The sequence below is a fragment of the Argopecten irradians genome, chromosome 16 (genome assembly GCF_041381155.1).
Source record: "Argopecten irradians isolate NY chromosome 16, Ai_NY, whole genome shotgun sequence".
NCBI classification, from domain to species: domain Eukaryota; kingdom Metazoa; phylum Mollusca; class Bivalvia; order Pectinida; family Pectinidae; genus Argopecten; species Argopecten irradians.
The window spans coordinates 10,587,795-10,607,250 of record NC_091149.1 but is presented as its reverse complement, the minus strand read 5'-3'; the positions used below and the strand labels follow the sequence as shown (position 1 = coordinate 10,607,250).

Below are 19,456 nucleotides of genomic sequence, written 5' to 3'. Positions count from 1 at the left end.
AAATCGGCCATCTTGGATTTTAACATTTAAAAAAATCACAATGTTGTTGCTCTTAACTGATAAACATTTTGTTATAACATTATGATGCAAAGTTGTTCAGAATTAAACAAGGAGTTGACTGTCCAAAGGTAAGGTCATGGGCCAAGGTTACTAAGTCAAAGGTCAAGGTCAAATTTAAAAAAATTATTTTCTCATGAACATTTTGCTACAACATTTATAATGAAGCAGAGTTGTTCAGAATTAAACAAGAAGTCAACTCACCAAAGTTTTGACTGCTTAATGCACTTTTACATGATTAAAATATTTGAGCAAGACCTTTATTCCCTTCCTTTCACATTTGTTATGTGTTTCTTCAGCAAACTATGAGGTTTACCTTGTTTAAAAGGGGTATTTGAGTTAATTGTATGCTCTTAATGTAATGTTAGCTTGGAATCAGGATTCAAGTTAAATACTTGGAAGACTTTTTCCAAAGAATTATAATAATGTACCATCATCGGTTTCCCAATTAATGTTGACATTAATTATTTATTAGCAACATATAGCTAACACGGAAGAATTCGTTGTCAAAATACTACTTTTCCACTTAAGCACGTCAGACACATAGCGGGGCCCTTTCTGACGTGTCAGTGTTCTAGTTTTTGTGTTAAAGTATTTCTTTCAACCATTTGAAAAAATAATGGAAAGTGTAAAAATTCAAAATTCCCTTTTTATTTTCCAAAGTGTCATTGTCTTTTAAAAGTATTCTATGGTATTTGTTTTGTAGCAATTTTACAAAGCTCTGCGTACCTCCAGACAAACGTTGGTCCGACATGTTTCACCACTGTTCTACTATCCTCGGGTTCAAAGGTCGTGGAAAGCCTGACACTGCCAAGGCCTGGGAGGCAGTGGCTGTCATGGTAACGAGAGGTCGAGAATCTCTTTGGGAGGCTAAACAAAGGTGTGGATCACAAAAAGGCTTGATATGTCTTTCACACGTTATCAAGAGTTTAATCATTATGTACATTCATTTTGTTAGGGGGGTATTCATTCAAGGTAACATGGGTCTTAATAGGCTAAAATGTTCAAATGAATGACCTTAGCCATCATTTAATGTCACAGGGGTCAAATAGGCTAAAATATTAAAACAAGTTCTTGTCAATAAAGTTGCTATAAGAGACCTATACACCTGATATTTGGTCAATGACATACTGGGATGAAGGGCTATGCATGACCTTGACCGTCATTGAAAATTACAGGAATCAAGTAGGCTTGAATTTTTATACCCCGCCCAACGAAGTTGGCGGGGGATATACAAATGGGTTCCGTCCGTCCGTCCATCTGTCCGTCGGTACGAATGGTTTCCGGAGCACAACTCTAAAACTAGCAGAGATATTTCCATGAAACTTCATAGACACATTGTTCTTATGGTCTAGTAGTGCCTTTTGCTATTTTTAGGTTTTCATTTTTTGCATTTTTTCCGTAACCATGGAAACATTGCTGAAAATATCATATTTTTGTACCAGGTTCGTTTCCGGAGCATAACTCTAAAACCAGAAGAGATATTTCCACGAAACTTCATAGACACATTGGTCTTATGGTCTAGTAGTGCCTTTTGCTATTTTAAGGTTATCACTTTTTGTACTTTTTTCTGTAACCATGGAAACATTGCTGAAAATGGCAGATTTTTGTGTAAGAACCTTTTCGGAGCACAACTCTAAAACCAGCAGAGATATTTCCATGAATCTTCATAGACACATTGTTCTTATCGTCTAGTAGTGCCTTTTGCTATTGTAAGGTTTTCACTTTTTGTACTTTTTTCTGTAACCATGGAAACATTGCTGAAAATATCATATTTTTGTAGCAGGTTCATTTCTGGAGCATAACTCTAAAACCAGCAGAGATATTTCCACGAAACTTCATAGACACATTCTTTTTATGGTCTAGCAGTACATTTTGCTATTTTTAGGTTTTCATTTTTTGCACTATTTCCGTTACCATGGAAACATTGCTGAAAATATCATGGTAAATGGTAAATGTTACTTTGCAAAACTCCACCCATCTTTGTGTATATAGTCTAATATAAATGTCAAGGCTGTATACCTGATTCAACAATTGCAGCCCCGCTCTACTTGAATTATACTCCATCTTTCTTTAGCTCAACTTCCTTTTTCCTGGGTTTTTTTTCATACACATAAGTCTCCACAATCAAACTTACTTCAGCTTTGATATCTCCATTGGCGGGGGATCTGAATGACTATGTCCTTGTTTTGTCAATATTTAAGAGGCCTAGAGACACTAGACCTGATATTGGGCCTGTAGCATCTAGGATCAATGACTAAGTTTGTTTAGATAAATGACCTTGATCGTTCAACAAAATATCACTGACATATTTATGATGTTCAATGATCTAGTTTTAAATTATGACAGCAATGAAGTTTACATACAGTGTATGAAAATTAACAAATATCACCATGTAAGTAAAGTGCTGTACAGTGAAAGTGTCAGTGATAGACTTATTAATATCATTAATTATAGTAAATTATTAATATCATTTATTATAGTAAATTATTAATATTATTAATTATAGTAAATTATTAATATTATTAATTATAGTAAATTAAAATGGTTTACGGTATATGTAGGGGAACACTTCGACGAGGGACAAAGATGGAGCAGTTAGAAGATCTGGAGAAAATCCCTCCTTTTAATACTGGAAAGATGACCGTAGAAGTCTACTCACAGATCAAAGTCTACCTCCACAAGGTAAAGATTGTCGATCACATACTCACAGGTCAAAGTTAGTCTTTAGCTAATACACTGTATGCCATAGTGAACCAGTATTAAATCAGGGACACTATAGACTCTTACACTTACATGACCAAGTATAAGGTGAAAATTAGCAAGATTGAGACATTTTTGCCCAATTACAATATTACAGCATATAGTTTTGTAAACTTCAGCAGTGCCAAAATTAATAATAGCGCATAAATCTTTGACTTTCATTTTTAAAATGGTTTGTACATTAAATGGACACATCGTGCTAGTAGTACTAGTCTTCGAAATGTCGATAATGATCTTTTATATTTAGTAATGATAATGGTAAAATAAATGTATGTGAAATAGTTTTTCCTGTACATCAGGGTATTGGTTTTTACTACATGTATGTATAAACGGTTTCGGCAGATTTTGACCACATAAAATGTATATGACTGTATAAACTGTTTAGGCGGATTTTGAAGACATGTATGAATAAACTGTTTAGGCCTTTGACACAAACTTTCACCCACTGGGACAATTAATGGAGGGACTAGTGGACGTGTTTCGTGCGGCATACATCGGGGTTGGGGCGCACCCCAGACTTCTCACTCATGCTGTACAGGAGGTCAGATCATTCATCAAAAGGCTGTTCAAGATTGTCAGGTATTTACAATTTTAATTACTGTAAATTATGAGAAATTTCAATCTTGGCTTGGATTGGAATTAGATACTGAATATATTTAATAAGTAAGACTTTTGGAGCTTATGATGGCTATGGGAGGAGGATATATATTGTTGCTCCTGTGTAGTTCTGTCTTGTACGTCCCATCTTAGCTACTTGGGGCTACGGTGGTCGAGTGTTTGTTAATAAGATGTCTCAACGTATTATCACAAGCCCTCCACCTCTGGGTCATGAGTTTGAATCCCATGTGGGGCAGTTGCCAGGTTATGACCGCTGGTCGGTGGTTTTTCTTTGGGTACTCCAGCTTTCCTCCTTCAACAAACCTAGCACATCCTTACATTACCCTGGCTGTTAATAGGAAGTTAAACTATTAACCCCACCCCACCCCCACTTCCTACTTTTAATGGATATGGGGCTATTTAAACATTTCTACTTTAATTTTAAAAATGGAATTGATTGCAGATGAACACCATCATGGTTTTACTATGGAACCTTTGACCTGATACTTTTGTTGATGAATCACAATCTGCATGTTTCTCTTGCTTCATGTAAGAAAGATTTCCATTTCAATGTAAGTACCACTAGATATCTTTTTATTGATAACATTACATTTTTGTGAATTGCACAGAATTTTATTTCCTGACCTGCCAGTGAATGGAGGACCACTACAGATTGTGTCAGAGGAAGTGTTCTTCGCGACGTAAAGATTCTCCGCGCAGTGATACAGAGTCAGTGGATAGTGGACTACTGGATGGGGATGAACAAATGTATGTTGTACACTAAGATGTTCTGTATATAGTCAAATGTTTATAGGACTAAGGGAAATAGTGCTCTGAAAACCAACTTTCTTTCGCAGCTATTAATTTTCACAATTTTCATTTCAAAATAAGTTCACAAGGAGTAACATTCACAGAATAAAACATCTAATGGAAATTCTTATCAATATAAAAGGAGTAGATATTTATTCACAGAGTTAAACTTTCAAAAATTTAATTGGGTCTCAAAATTAAATTGCACTCAAAAGAAAGTTTGTTGACAGTACTTTTATCTATGAAATAAAACTGATTAATGAAACAAATACAGGTGTAGAATTCCTGTAACATTTTCTGGTGGTTGAAATTTTGAAGATTTCTAACAGTCCGGGTTGATTTTGCTTAACATGTTATCAATTGTCTCAGATTTCTCTTAAAGAAATCATTTGGTACAAGGTAATATGTTTCTGGTAAAAGTAATAAATGGAGGAATTTTTGAATTATTTGTATTTATCTGATAGATGACATAAAATTTGTACACCCAACATTAAAAATGAATGATAAAAGTTGATGATAGCAGTTTTAGCTTATAAATATTCTATCTTTTTATTTGATAAAAAAAAATCATTTGAATTTCTATTTTCAGAGAGGTTGTGACTGCTGGAAGTCTGCTACAGCCTTTGCTGCTGCCCAAGATTTATCCCCCTTTATTTGACCTGTATGCCCTCTATAATGACAAGGAGGATGAGCGATATTGGGAGAGGGTCCAGAAGCTGAACAGACAGGGGGATATGGCACTGATGGCTTATTTAGGCATTGATCAGTACGTCTAATTGCTTTTCTGACAGAAAATCAGGATTAATTAAAGATGCTCCACCACCAACAGAGCATAAACGATACTCATCAATTGAACAATAATTAATTGATGTTTAATCATGTATATATATCTAATTAACACAAAAAAATAATATGCATGCAATGCACAATCAGTCCAACATTCCATATAGGACATAATGCCACAGAATTTTATCGGGATGCAATTGAATATTTTTTATATTTTCATCTGGAAGTAAAATTAGAAGCTCAGACTTTTCAATGGTGGTAATGGTGTAAAGTAAGTTACTTTTGTAACTGAAGGAAAAACCTTATTTGTCAGCTCCTGTTTTTCATAGAGAAAGAATACCATTTGTCAGTGGTGGAGCATCCTTAAAGGAACAATGTTTTGTTATGGTATTTTAATTTCTTAGATAGAAAGAAAAGCAATTTTGTCCTTGACATTCATTTCTGCCCAAAACTTACCATCAAAACAAGGGAGATAATTTGTTACTGAAATCAAGGGAGGTAATGTGTTACTGAAAACAAGGGAGATAACTTTTTATCATCATTTCTTTACAGGCGATTCTGGCTGATAGAGGAGACCATGTTCCAGGATAAACGAAAGGTAAATATTGGATTTATATCTGATTAATTCAAACATGCTAGTTGGTTGATTAGAGTTTTCAAGTTACATTACTATACTAGTTTGAGTTTACCAAGTTAATTAACTGCTTTGTTACATGTAGACCTATTAAGTAATCTCATTACCTACTAATCAGATTAGAGCAATTGTCCAGCCTCCGTAAATGTACATGATCACAGTTATACATTTAGAATGTTAGTTTTACAGCAACTGTCCCGCCTTCGTGATCCCTTTTACATTTAGAATGTTTGTTTTACAATGTACAGTGATTGTCCAGCCTCCATGATCAACATTTCATTTAGAATGTCAATTTCTATGGCGATTGTCCAGCCTCCATGATCATTGTTACATTTAGAATGTTTGATTTACAGTGATTGTCTAGTCTCCTTAATCACTGTTACATTAAGAATGTTTGTGTTACAACGATTGTCCAGCCTCCGTGATCATTGTTATATTTAGAATGTTTGTTTTACAGCGATTGTCCAGCCTCCGTGATCATTGTTATATTTAGAATGTTTGTTTTACAGCGATTGTCCAGCCTCCGTGATCACTGTTACCTATCATCTGTTGATACCTTACAGCAGATCAGGTAGGTGCTCAACTTATATGTTTTTAAAATTGGTTACAAAATGTATAACATTATCTAAATGTCACTTCGGATTCTCACACTCTTCCACTACTTTGACATCTCACGCCCATCCATTCCCTGCCAAAGGAGGATAGATTTCCTGACTATTGGGTCTGCTCTTATCTTCTTTCTTTTTTTAATCCCCCACTTTCTCTTAAACGGGGGATATTATTTTGGATTTGTCCGTCTGTCTGTCTGTCTGTCCGTCTGTCTGTAACACTTCGTGTCCGTGCAATAACTGTAACAAATGTAAACCGATTTTCTTGGTGACAGGGTTAAATGCCTGAAGGGTTCGGCCAAGTTTGATCGTGACTGTCGATGGACCTTATTTAGCGGAGTTATGGCCCTTTCAATTACTAAAACCATCATTTTCTGCCATTTCCGTGCAATAAGTGTAACAAGTAAAAACCGATTTTCTTCAAGCTAAGTAACAAGGTTAAATGCCTTATGGACTTGGCCAAGTTCGATCGCCACTTGCAAAAGACCTTATTTAGCAGAGTTATAACCCTTTGATTTAATAAGTAAAAGGCATTTTCTGCCATTTCCCTGCAATAGCTCTAATAAATATTAACCAATTTTCTTCAAAATTGATAACAAGGTCAAATGCCTTAAGGGCTTGGCCAAGTTCGATTGCCACTGTTGTCAGACATTATGTAGTGGAGTTATGGCCCTTTGATGTACTAAAAACATCATTTTCTGCCATTCCCTGTGCAATAATTGTAACAAATGTAAACTGATTTTCTTAAAAGTTAGTATCAAAGTTAAATGCCTTAAGAGCTCAGCCAAGTTTAATAGTCACTTTCAGCAGACATTATTTTACACATCTTACTTCTGAATAAGACTTTAGATTATTTTTTCATGTTTCAACCAAGGTTAAATCTTAACCTCAATAATGTTTACCTACAATATGTACTGAAAGCGGGGGATGAAAATTCCACAAATTTTTATGTTTCTGAATGTTTTTAATCATAGTTACAAAACTTGATTGAAATTGTTTATGGTATTTTAACGAATCTAAGAGTAAAATAACGTCTGTGATTCCAAAATTTTGCAATGCCTGAAAGGTTTTTTTTGTGTATTTCAGCACGGCATTTAGTCCAAAGGAGAAACTAAAAGTGATACAGCAAACATTCCTGGAAATATCCAAGGTAGGGAAGACTTGTGCTAATCAAGCAGAATCAATGGCTATATTCCAATTTTCTCAGTATTCCGTCTTTGCATATTACAGTGTTAGCTCCCTTTCAAGTAGGTATTGATTGTTACGTCATTATTTTGTGAGCACAATTCACATCATTTTTTCCGAAAAGAATGATGTAACGCTCGCAAACATGTGACGTCACAATCAATACCTACCTGCAAGGGTAGATAACTCTTAAATATGCAAATACAGAATAGCCATACAGGATTGCATTTGTTGTCTTCTATCACATGATAGCATCACATCATCTTTTCAATAATATTTCATTTATGTCTACTTCTTCACTGAATTAAAAATTCAGTTTTGCTTGTTACAAGCATTTTCATTAGCTTAAAGATGCTCCATCGCTGACAAACGGTATTTTTTCACTATCAAAAACAGGAGCAGATGATTAAGTATTTTTCTTAAGTTACAAAAGTTACTTACTTTACACGGTTACCACCACTGAAAGGTTTGAGCTTTTAATATGACTTCAAGTTAAAAATATGAAAAATAATTAATTGCACCCCGAAAAAATTCCATGGCACTATATCCTATATGGAATGAAGTACTGATTGCGCATGCACCAAAGGCAAAATAAATCATTTTATGTTATTTTTTGTGTTAATTAGACATATATTTACACAATTAAACACCAATTATTGTTCAAATGATGAATATCAGTTATGCTCTGTCGGCGGTGGAGCATCTTTAGAAATTTACTATTTCAGCCCATAACCGAAAAAAATGGTGTTGTTGTTTGTAATGTCGCTTCTGATCGGCTGAGATAATGGCGTAATGATTTCAAAGACAAAAGAGTCCCAAAATGAATTTTGAATATTGAAGAGATTGTCTTAAGTAAATTGAATTATAAGGATTAATTCGGATAGATTTTTTATGTTATGGAGATATATAAAAATCAGAGTATACTCTTATCATAAACTGCTTTGTTGTTCATGTAGAGTACATACATATTTTTGTGTTATATCTCCATAACATAAAAAATCCATTCAAGTTAATGCTGAAGTACATGTAGATTTTAAGTTTATATGATGACTTAGTTGCTGTGGTTATTTATATTTACAGACGGTGCAACAGGCCTTGAATGAGGACCATATGTGGTGCATGGATGAACTCTTCCCAGTTTTCCAGTATGTCGTAGTCCGCTCAAAAATACGCCATTTAGGGGCAGAGGTTCACTTGATAGAAGATCTGATGGAACCTCACCTTGAAAATGGAGAGTTAGGGATCATGTTTACGACGCTTCATGTAAGTAGCTGCGACACTCTGATATTATGATACTGACATCTAGGGTCATAATACGTGTAGTCTATTTCAAACAAATTTAAAGTTAAAAACCATATTTTCCTAAATACTGCATAACCAGTTATTTTTGCATACCAAATTTTTGTGATTTGATCTAAAAAGGAGAAATTCATATATATATTAACGATTTTAAATTTTTGCTATATGAATTTTAGGGCAGATATCATTCAACCATTTCTCAATATTTGGCATATCAAATTTTTGCAATCATAGCAATGTCCTGAGAAATTGTAATAATAGATTCACCGCAAAATAACCGGCTATAAGGGTGCAACTTGATGGCTGGTTCTAGCATCTTACCTTTGTACAGTTGTCTGCCCTTCCATGTCGGTATTTTTACCATGTGTCAATATTTGCTGAGCATCTCTTTTGAATCTGATTGTTTATGATATTTCATGAATGACTGTAAATTTTATGGATGCATGACACTATGATAGAATATTGATTGATAGATAAGTATCTTTGATAATTTTGATTATGACATCGTTAGTACTATTATAAAAATGAGAGCAGAATTTAAGTATGCTTCTCTGAAAATTTGATATTATACACCAATAAACACATCATGTTACAATCAATACCAACACACAGGTATCTCTATTGTGCAAAATTACTATAAAATATATTAGGCAAACTATTCTCTGTTGTTCTTAACCCATGATAAATACCATATTCCACCCAATAAGCTCCCTGAGCACTTAAAAAATAGACACAAAATAAGGGGGGCTCAATAGAAACAAATTTTGATTAGCCTTCATAAAATTATACTCAAAGTAAGGCATAAATCATTTTACAAAAAAAAATCTATAATAATGAAACCAACTCAGTGTTCATATTTTCAGTCTGCATTTAATTCGAAAGAAATGAAATTGAAGCCAGAGGGGCACTTATTGGGTCAAATACGGTATGATGTATAAATATTTTATAATTTTTTCAGGCTTGCTACTATCAGATACAGAATGAGAAACTACCAAGTCACTGAAGAACAAATGTCGACTAACAACTCAACGGGTGAAAATGAAATGAAGCGTTCCTACAAAAGACATGGAGAGTCTTATCTCAAACATGTATAACTTCAAGACCCAGTTGAATTCAAAGTGAAGTGAACCCATGATAATCTGAATATCAATAGTCTATAAAACACAACCCAGACGAATATGTTATGATTTGATTTTTGACTAAGGAAATGAAATTTAACACTCTGAAAAATTCACACAATCGAGCCAGTTTGAGTGAAGGATGCAAGCGTTTGGATTATTTAGCCTCCAGATTACTTGAAGTTATACAAAATTATCTTGTTGATTTTTAAAGTTATTGAGGTGTAAATGAAATTCAGCACTCTGAAAATTCACAATCCAGACAGTTTGAGCAAAGGATCGATGCAAGTGTTTTGATTATTGAGGGATCTAACTATTTGAAGTTATACTAAGTGATCTTGCTGGTTTCCACAGTTATTGAGGTGTAACTAAAACAGCTGTTATGAATATATTTACCTTATTTAGGATCCATTATTTAATCTGTGATATTTTTCTCTATTGTTTGTGACGAACCATTTAGGTAGATGACAGGGTCGCACACCAAGTAGGCAAAATCTGTTACCTGGTCATGTCATGTCATTTCAAGCAGACAAAAATTTCTTTGGTAGACCTTATAGTATACAGTTGTTTCATGGCTTTTCAGTCAAATTTAGCCCTCGGTATTGGGATCAATCCTATAAACTGTTTCCCTCGGCCTCCTGCCTCTGGAAACAGTTCATCAGGTTGGTCCCAACACCTCAGGAAAGAGTTTTGACTGTTGACTGAAAAGGGGTGAAACAACTGTCTTGTTTCCTGAACCACAATCGTCAACTTATCACTGAGCTTCTGGTGAGAAAGACTGTCTTTAAAAGAATACCTGTATTTGAGTTGATCCGGTGCCCTGGTGTTTATGACGTCAACAAGTAATTATGACGTCAACAATAAACGCATGCAAACGTTCCCCAACGGTCAACAATCAAACTATTGACCGGTCAATAGGCAAAATTACTTTATTTACATTTATATAGAGACTCGGGTAACTATATAAATTATACACCTTTAATTAATGGAGATCATTCGATGTGTACATACAGGGAATGGAAAAACTAACGGGCTGTCACATTTTAATTAAAACAGTGACAATAAGGATGAATATGTTTATAGTCACACTGACTGTACTGTTCATATGATAAAACAAATATATTTTCCTTCCAAATGTTTTGTATAATGTATGATTATCATGGGGTGATCAGGAAGAGCTTTTTTGAAATGACTATAAATTCTGTTATAAAATGGCCAATAGTGATCAAATGTCATATTAACTGATTTCAACATCATTTATTCATTTGTCATTATATAGTATAGTAGATATGCATCATGTATTTTGGCCAATTCTTGATTTATTATAATTGTTCTTTTAATTGTAATTATACCAAAAAACAAATCCAATTTGTTTATCATTTCGTTCAGGGTCAATATTTGTATGCTTTGCTTTTTGGAAATATATGAATTAAGATGATTCTCCATCTTTCATGTAAATATACTGTATACAGATTTATCACTAATTCTTGCCATATAAAAGTTACACATTGATTACTAACTGGAATATGTAATCAAAACTAATGAATACTTCACAAAACAATTTCAGTTTATTTCAAGCTTGACTAGGATTTTAGACCAAATTATTTTTTCTCCTGTTAAATTTTGTTTATTGTCGCTGTTATTCAGAATTCTCAAAAATAAATTTCTACAATTTCCATTCATTATAATTAGACAATCTAAGAGAGCCTTTAATTGTAAATTGTGAATGAAAAATAAAAATAAAAGTTTTGAGCCCTTTAACCAATTGGTGATGTGATCGAAATGTTTATATAGTAATGTTGTAACCCTCGGGTGAGTTAATAAACTAGCGTAACCGTGAGGTCCTGAGTTCGAATCCTGGCAGAGGCAGTGATTAAATTTATCATAAAATCATGTGCTCTTTTACAATTTTAAGAAATATTCCCATGCCCACTGCCTTTGTCTATGTTCTGGTGCTAGATTATCATGATTTTAAATTATTGAAATGCAATGATGTATAAATGATATCAAAATTATATACAAAGGTTTATACCAGTCTTATTGACTCTTACTGGTATGTCAAATATAGGTAAGGAAAAGCACCTCTTTAATTCTTAACGATGTTAATGATTTATATCTAAAGGAGTAATTCATTGTGGCTTTTGTTTTGTTATTAATATTTTTAAAAATCTATAAAAAAAATGAAGAGAAAATCATTTAATTCAGAGGCAAGGAATTGCAAAAAAAGTAATAAAAAAATTATCAAAATGTGTATTCAAATTTGTTAAAGATGCTCAACCGCTGACAAATCGTATTTTTCCACTATCTAAAACAGGAGCAGATGATTTAGTATATTTCTTCAGTTACAAAAGTTATTTACGGTACTTTACACCATTACGACCATTGAAAAGTTTGAGCTTCTAATTTTAATTCAAATTAAAAGTATGAAAAATAATTAATTGCACCCCAAAAAAAATCAGTGGAACTATATCCTATATGGAATGAAGTACTGATTGCACATGCACCAAAGGCAAAATAAATTATTTAATATATATATATATATGTATAAGATGACATTTAGATACATAATTAATCACCAATTATTGTTCAAATGATGAATATCATTTATGCTCTGTCAGCGGTGGAGCATCTTTAATCTATTAGATCTTTGCATAATAGAAAGTTATCTGTCCTTGTGGATAAGAATCAATTGTTTCATGAGCAAACCTCATGTTCTTTGAAAAAGATGATGTTTTGCTTGTAAACACATTACTTCATAGTCAAATATCTACCCACAAGCTAGGGCAGATAACTCTGATGAACATACAGAACACTAAATACTCAATTTGTGCTTTCACTATCATAAAACCACCTGTTTGTTACCATATAATGAAATCCTAGATAATGAAATGTCCAGTGACGTTTCATATGTTGTAGATTTGTCACAATTTACATATGTATTTTTTTTCTTTTATTATTTTCTTCACGTTGGTACATATTAAATTTAATATAAATATTTGAAATATAGTAATAACACTATATTGCTTTAATCATGTTGCCATATTATCTGATTGTTAAATAAATTATTTGAAATATCTTGAAATCTACCAATTGTGATTTCCAACAAAATTTTACTTTGAGTGATTCAGTAAAAAGTTTGCCTTTCATAGTATCCTAATACAGATTATAAAAACAGAAAAATAAAATCGTTCGCATACAACAAAAACTTAAACAGATTTTTTATGTCTTTTGCTGTTGTCATGTTTGATAAGAATTTTTTGTCAAATGAAAAAGGATTTTTTTTTACCTTTTTCAAAAACTGTGATTATAATTCAATTATTTCAAAGCATTCTGTTTGTGATTTATTTTCAATTTAAGAATAGTGAGAAGTTTGATATATATTGTGTTTGTTTATTAAAATTACCGTATTCTAAATTTTTGGCATTACACTGACTAAAAGCTACTTGCTATGTACACATACGAGAAACCGTCAGAGAGTATAGGGATTAATCATACATACTCAGCCACTACCCGGTTACAGTGCCAGGATACGGACTGAAGGTGGAGGGAGCCTGCTGGTGACGTTTTGCTAACAGTAACAACAAATATACGCAGCACTTTTCTATCTGTATGATATGTATACATACGGTGGAATCTACTAGAAAGACTACAATGTAGCTAGTTGCTAACCGAGAAATGAAAGAACACGTCTAAAGGACTAATGACATCTGGGAACGAAGTACATTTTTGTAAATGAGACATTCAGAGTTTGCAACTCAAAGATGGCATCTTAGTGAAAGACATTTACAGCAAACTACCTAAAGATGGGTACTAAGGAACACCCTCATGGTCTTGTGGCGGAGGGGGTATACTCTACAATGACTATACGATGTATAAGTATCCTAAAGATGGGTACTAAGGAACATCCTCATGGTCTTGTGAGAGAGCGGATGATATATACTCTACAAGGACTATACGATGTATAAGTATTCTTAAGATGGGTACTAAGGAACATCCTCATGGTCTTGTGAGAGAGCGGATGATATATACTCTACAAGGACTATACGATGTATAAGTATTCTTAAGATGAGTACTAAGGAACAATATCATGGTCTTGTAGGAGAGCGGATGATATACTCTACAAGCACTATACGATGTATACGTATTCTGAAGATGGGTACTAAGGAACAATATCATGGTCTTGTAGGAGAGCGGATGATATACTCTATAAGCACTATACGATGTATACGTATTCTGAAGATGGGTACTAAGGAACAATATCATGGTCTTGTAGGAGAGCGGATGATATACTCTATAAGCACTATACGATGTATACGTATTCTGAAGATGGGTACTAAGAAGCACCCTCGTGGTCTTACGATGTATACGTATTCTAAAAACTTTGACGTAAGAGATGGCTGGGGCAGCGAGAGTGTGAAGGGCCTGTGAACAGATCGAGCAAGGATGAAGTGCATGCAGCAGCAGGTGGAAGACATGATCAGGATGGACAGGAGATAAACTACAGTAACGAAGGAACTGGGAACAGGACGACCACATTATATGTCCAGCCGCGGATGTACCAACAATATTGTACAATGCATGTATAGAGGGATTGTCTGAAAGATTCCAGAAGAGCAGAGAGGACCAACAAAAGACTATGACAATTGACGCATCAAAAGTAAATCCCTGCAATATCACTACATCAGTGATGGCAAGGAAACGATCATGCAGTAACAGAACATAGACCTTCCTTGACACATAGATATGAAAACCTGAGTGAACCTCTTGGACCAAATGATAGAATCCAGCCGACAAGTAAATTATGAAGAAGGCATAGGCAACCTTATCACCAGGACCAAATGGAAACTGGTATTGAGAAACTTTAAGAGGGAAGATACGATCAGGATGTCCGCTATTGCTCCAAAGCACAATTCCAAATGATTAGGACATTTAGGACACTTTTGCCGAAGGAACAATCTTTAGTAGATCTGAGAATGAAATGTAACTTTCAACGAGGGTTTGTCCACCATCATCATAACAGTATTACGCTACGTGCAATGCCTTCCTGCAAGGATCGATACCTCTGTTATATGCAAATACAGAAATGTAGACGTCAAAATCCCTCTTATATCTTGTTTGTCGATTGTGTTAAGTCAACTGGTCAGGGAGACGAAAGTTATCCATGGGTATGGTTTGACCTTGCAAATCTGTTCAACTTTTTAACTAAGTAAATAGATAGAACTTTAGACCAGTAACATAGCCAGGAAAGGGTACGTCATCCAAAACTACGACTAGCTAGGGATTCACCTGTGATCTGCTGTTAGTAACAACGTAACACCATTACAGAGGTTGGAGAAGGGAATCGTCAGTACATCGATCATCGAGGCATCAAAATGAAAGATGCTGTCTAAAAATAGTACTAACATAAAACAACGACCATGCATGCAGTGGATCATGTCTAAGTGAGGTAAGATATTTTCTCCCATACTTAACAGTGTTGCTAGGGAAAGATAACTCTGTTTTTTACCGGGGTAGGGATAAGACTGCTCAAACGCGCTAGACATTGACGTGACGTCATTATTACATGCGGTGTCTTTTGTCGACGACGTCATTGAATTTGACGCAATACGACATTCCTATGATGGCGTCGCTTTGGAAATGTTTCTATATAACTGTATTTTCATCATGTTTCGTTTAAGTATGGGGGAAAAAGAATGTTACATGTAACATTATATTAGTCTTGGGCTAAAAAGAGGTTTAAGCCAGCCATATCCATTCGTCTACACAGTGTATTCGTAGTGAAGCCAGATTGGAACTTAGGGATGATAAGTCGTTAACAACAGTTGTAGACAAACTGGTGTGAACTGTGACATTAAAGATGCTCCATCGCTGATAAATTGTATTTTTTCACTCAAAAACTGGAGCAGACGATTGAGTATTTTTCTTCAGTTACAAAAGGTACTTACTTTACACCATTACAATTGAATAGCTTGAATTTATTATTTGACTTCAAGATAAAATATTAAAAAATAAATAGTTGTGTCATGATACATCATGATACTAGTTCCTATATGGATTGAAGTACTGATTGTGCATGCACCAGAAGTAAAATAAATTATGATTAAACAACAATTATTTTTCAATTGGTTAGTATCGTGTATGCTCTGTCGGCGATGGAGTATCTTTCAAATTGAAATTGAATTATATTATCACTAAAACCATATTTGATATATCAACATTCCCACAAAATTTTTAACATGGTTTCAGGGAAAGCCAATTTAACGTTTTCTTGTTGATAATGCAATAGTAGTTAATTTTAACTGAAATACGGAGTATAAAACACATGCACTGTACATGTTCTTTGATATGCATATAGAACTTGAGTTGGTATGCGGAGATATTAATGGAATATTTTATGAATCTGGAGTGGATCTGTAGGCCGGAGAAATTGTTTGTTATTACAGTGTTAAACCGATGTGACACAGGCTAGTATACAACAATAGATGTTATTTGAATATGCCCGTAGGTAAACAGGGAAGTGGAGGTATTTGAATGACTCAGAAGTATGGTTAATTGTGGGATGCGGGGGCTGATTAAATTATAGTGTATTTTATTATAAGAATACAATAATATTTATTTTAATACCAACCATGTGGATCTGTGGCCTTGGAAGGTTGTTGTTTTAAGGCATGACCAAACTAGGTGACCGAACTAACAGTAAAATGTTACGGTACCATACTTATAGCGACTACATTTGAGGAAAGCCATGAACAGGGAACGTTGCACGTCCTATGCACGTGTTAAACTAGGTGACCAAATTTATTAGTTAATTGTTACAAAATATTGTATGGGTATGGTAGGGACTACGTGGAATGTTCTGGAAGGAATGACAGGACATCACGTGGTCCACACACTGTTTAAACTGCGCAGTATATATTGAAGCAAAAATGTGCATTATTCAGGCGGTTCTGTCCAGCCTCAAACCAAGTCCAGTTTCTAGAAATCAAAAACATTTTCTATTTTGTTAAGCCTGCATCTGGCGCCGGTAAGGCTGTATTCTGAATTAAAAAAATTAGTAAATTTTGAACAGTCTTATATTGATGTGGGTAACCATTGGGGCAAAGCATGTGTCCCACCGGCTACGTGTACCGCAGTCAAGTACCCATATCATTATACATTAGAGGGCCCGCTATAGGGAACCAGTCATACTGAAACAAGCCGGAGACTGAAAACTAGAGACGGAAACTAGACTGAGAGACTGGAAACTTAGTGCCTGAAACTAGACTGAAATTAGACGACATCAGACGGGGAATAAAGACTGAGACTGGGTTACTTCCGCCACACATACACCTCGGTCACCCGCCTCCGTCTAGGCACACCTTTGAGAGAGAGAGAAAGTGAGAACTCTTGTCTTACACTTTGAATAAAAGCCGTCAACAAAGCTTCTACCCTACCACCTTGTCGTCATTTCGACCAACACAGCCATCCATAGGACGACAAGGTGGGTAAGAGAGTTATGTTAATTGGTGCTGTGTGACCATAGGATCTTCAATATAAAGAAGAAAAGAAAAGAACCTTTAATACGAAGAAACAGACGGGCTAAAGGTAAGCGAAATTTCTCTACTTTGATTAGTAACCTCTATTAGCTGACCATTATTAATGTTGTTTAGGTATTTATGGTATAGTTTTGGTAGTTTAGAAACCAGGTACTGGTCAGTATAGCATATTTTTTGGCAATAAATTAAAAAAAAAAAAAAAAAAAAAAAAATATGTCTCTCAATTTAGATGTAGACATGGCCCAATTAACTGAGCGTATGGCAGGTCTAACACAGACAGAACAAAATAAAAAAAATATGCCCACAGATCAAATATTTGCTCAGGACGATAGTGAGGTAGTGTTCAGAAACATGGCACAACATTTTTAAGAACTTCTCCTGCAGCTATGACAGTAGCACAGGGAAGTTTTCCAGGTATCGTTAGGTCATTTGAGGGTGACCCCCACTAAATTCAAGACCTGGATAAAAGAAATAGAAAAATACGCGAAATTAGTAGGGCTAGATGACAAGGAAATCCCCTAAAATAGCGGTATCAAACAAGTGTAGGTTCAGTAGGGTTATTTTATCAAACGATATTTAGACGATTTATAGAGGGAGATCTGTCTTGAGGAGGACCTTAAGAAACTCCTCAAACAAAGATTCGCTGACATAACAGCTTCGCATCAAGCTATGGCCTTATTACGTAAAACGATACAGAAATAGAGGGGGGGGGGGGGGGGTGGTGAAACAGGACGAAAGCGTCCAGATATACGTTGAACGACTCCTGCAAGTAGCAGAAGGACGCGTATCCTGATGCCCAGGAATGTGAAAAGGGCATCGTTCAAAACAATTAGTTAACGCCTTTTTGTGATGGGTTGCATTTCGACTATGTTTAAGATGAAGGTTTATGCGCGAGGACCCAGAACACATTAGAGAGGGCGGTACGATATAGCTATGCGCGAACAGAACCTTAGGAAAAGGTTCAATCTAGACCAAGACATGAATAATGATAATGACATGCTCTTAAGGCCAAGAACAGGAACATGTATATGACCCTCAGTAGCCCCTACCAAGACACACACTTTAACCTATAGACATAACGAAACTAACACGAGGCGAGAAGAACCAATGGACATTGACCACACCAGACAGAGACAGTGTTATAAATGTAAAACAAAACAATATCATAAGATATAGAACCACGCGACAGTACAAGACAGTAAATAAGTTTTAGGAAATAACATCAGAGGCAGACAAGACCACCCTAATTAGAGCCCCTAGAAATAGGTATTTCAGACAATAGGCATGATATCAGTAACCAAACTCAAAATAGGTCGTATAAGTACATGGTAACAGAGTGCATAACCTCAAACCCCCCCACAAGTGCATTCATTAGGTCGCAAATAAACAAAGATCAAAATTAAGATGTTTTCAATGTAATGAAGAAGGTCACATAAGAAAGAACTGTCCCCCAATTAAAAAGAAAAGGTAGGCCGTTAAACTAATGACCTCGCTTCATAAGGAAACCGATGGGGCGAGGTTAAAAAGAAATAAGAAGCATGTGTCTAAGAAAATAGAAATATCGGGTAACCCAAGTAACAACTGTGATAAAAAATAGGTAAACAAAAAATTAAGAGCTCTCTTAGACACAGGTGCTGAGGTTTCCATAATCAGCAATAGGATTTTTTAAGATGTTACCGAATAAAACCACGACTAAGAAAAGAAAGCATGGCTCTCCAATCCGTATCAGCAGTACACCGCTCAAGGTAATAGGTTCAAGCAGACATTTCATTTCAAATAAGACATTTGACCTTAAGACATAAATTTTATGTCTTGTTGAAGGCATGAAACAGAAACTGCATCCTTGGTTTAGATTTCTTAAACAAAATGGCGTTAGAATGTATTTTATGACCTTGCAAGTGTATGGCGTATAGGTAAGACCTATGTTCAATTAGAGGAAGACATACATATTGCCTCAATAATAAGGACCACCCCAAGACATTGTTTAAGTTACCGCAAACGCAACGGTATGTCAGGTAAGACTCCCAAGAACTTTTAAGATACCAGGATCAAAGCTCTTAGAGA

At 34.9% G+C, this 19,456-nt stretch overlaps 1 protein-coding gene across 1 annotated transcript in view; it reads left to right on the top strand.

Annotated features, from left to right (window-relative positions):
- The window catches only part of LOC138310897 (alsin-like), a 46,211-nt gene extending 33,029 nt beyond the window's left edge, over positions 1 to 13,182 (top strand). Inside the window, exons 25-34 of the mRNA XM_069252223.1 lie at positions 764 to 937; positions 2,622 to 2,742; positions 3,242 to 3,399; positions 4,047 to 4,118; positions 4,817 to 4,993; positions 5,566 to 5,611; positions 6,157 to 6,218; positions 7,342 to 7,405; positions 8,521 to 8,703; positions 9,698 to 13,182. Coding sequence (XP_069108324.1) covers positions 764 to 937; positions 2,622 to 2,742; positions 3,242 to 3,399; positions 4,047 to 4,118; positions 4,817 to 4,993; positions 5,566 to 5,611; positions 6,157 to 6,218; positions 7,342 to 7,405; positions 8,521 to 8,703; positions 9,698 to 9,742 — 1,102 coding nt within the window. The 3' untranslated portion in view covers positions 9,743 to 13,182. The remainder of the gene's footprint in view (positions 1 to 763; positions 938 to 2,621; positions 2,743 to 3,241; positions 3,400 to 4,046; positions 4,119 to 4,816; positions 4,994 to 5,565; positions 5,612 to 6,156; positions 6,219 to 7,341; positions 7,406 to 8,520; positions 8,704 to 9,697) is intronic.
- The last annotated feature ends 6,274 nt before the right edge of the window (positions 13,183 to 19,456 follow it).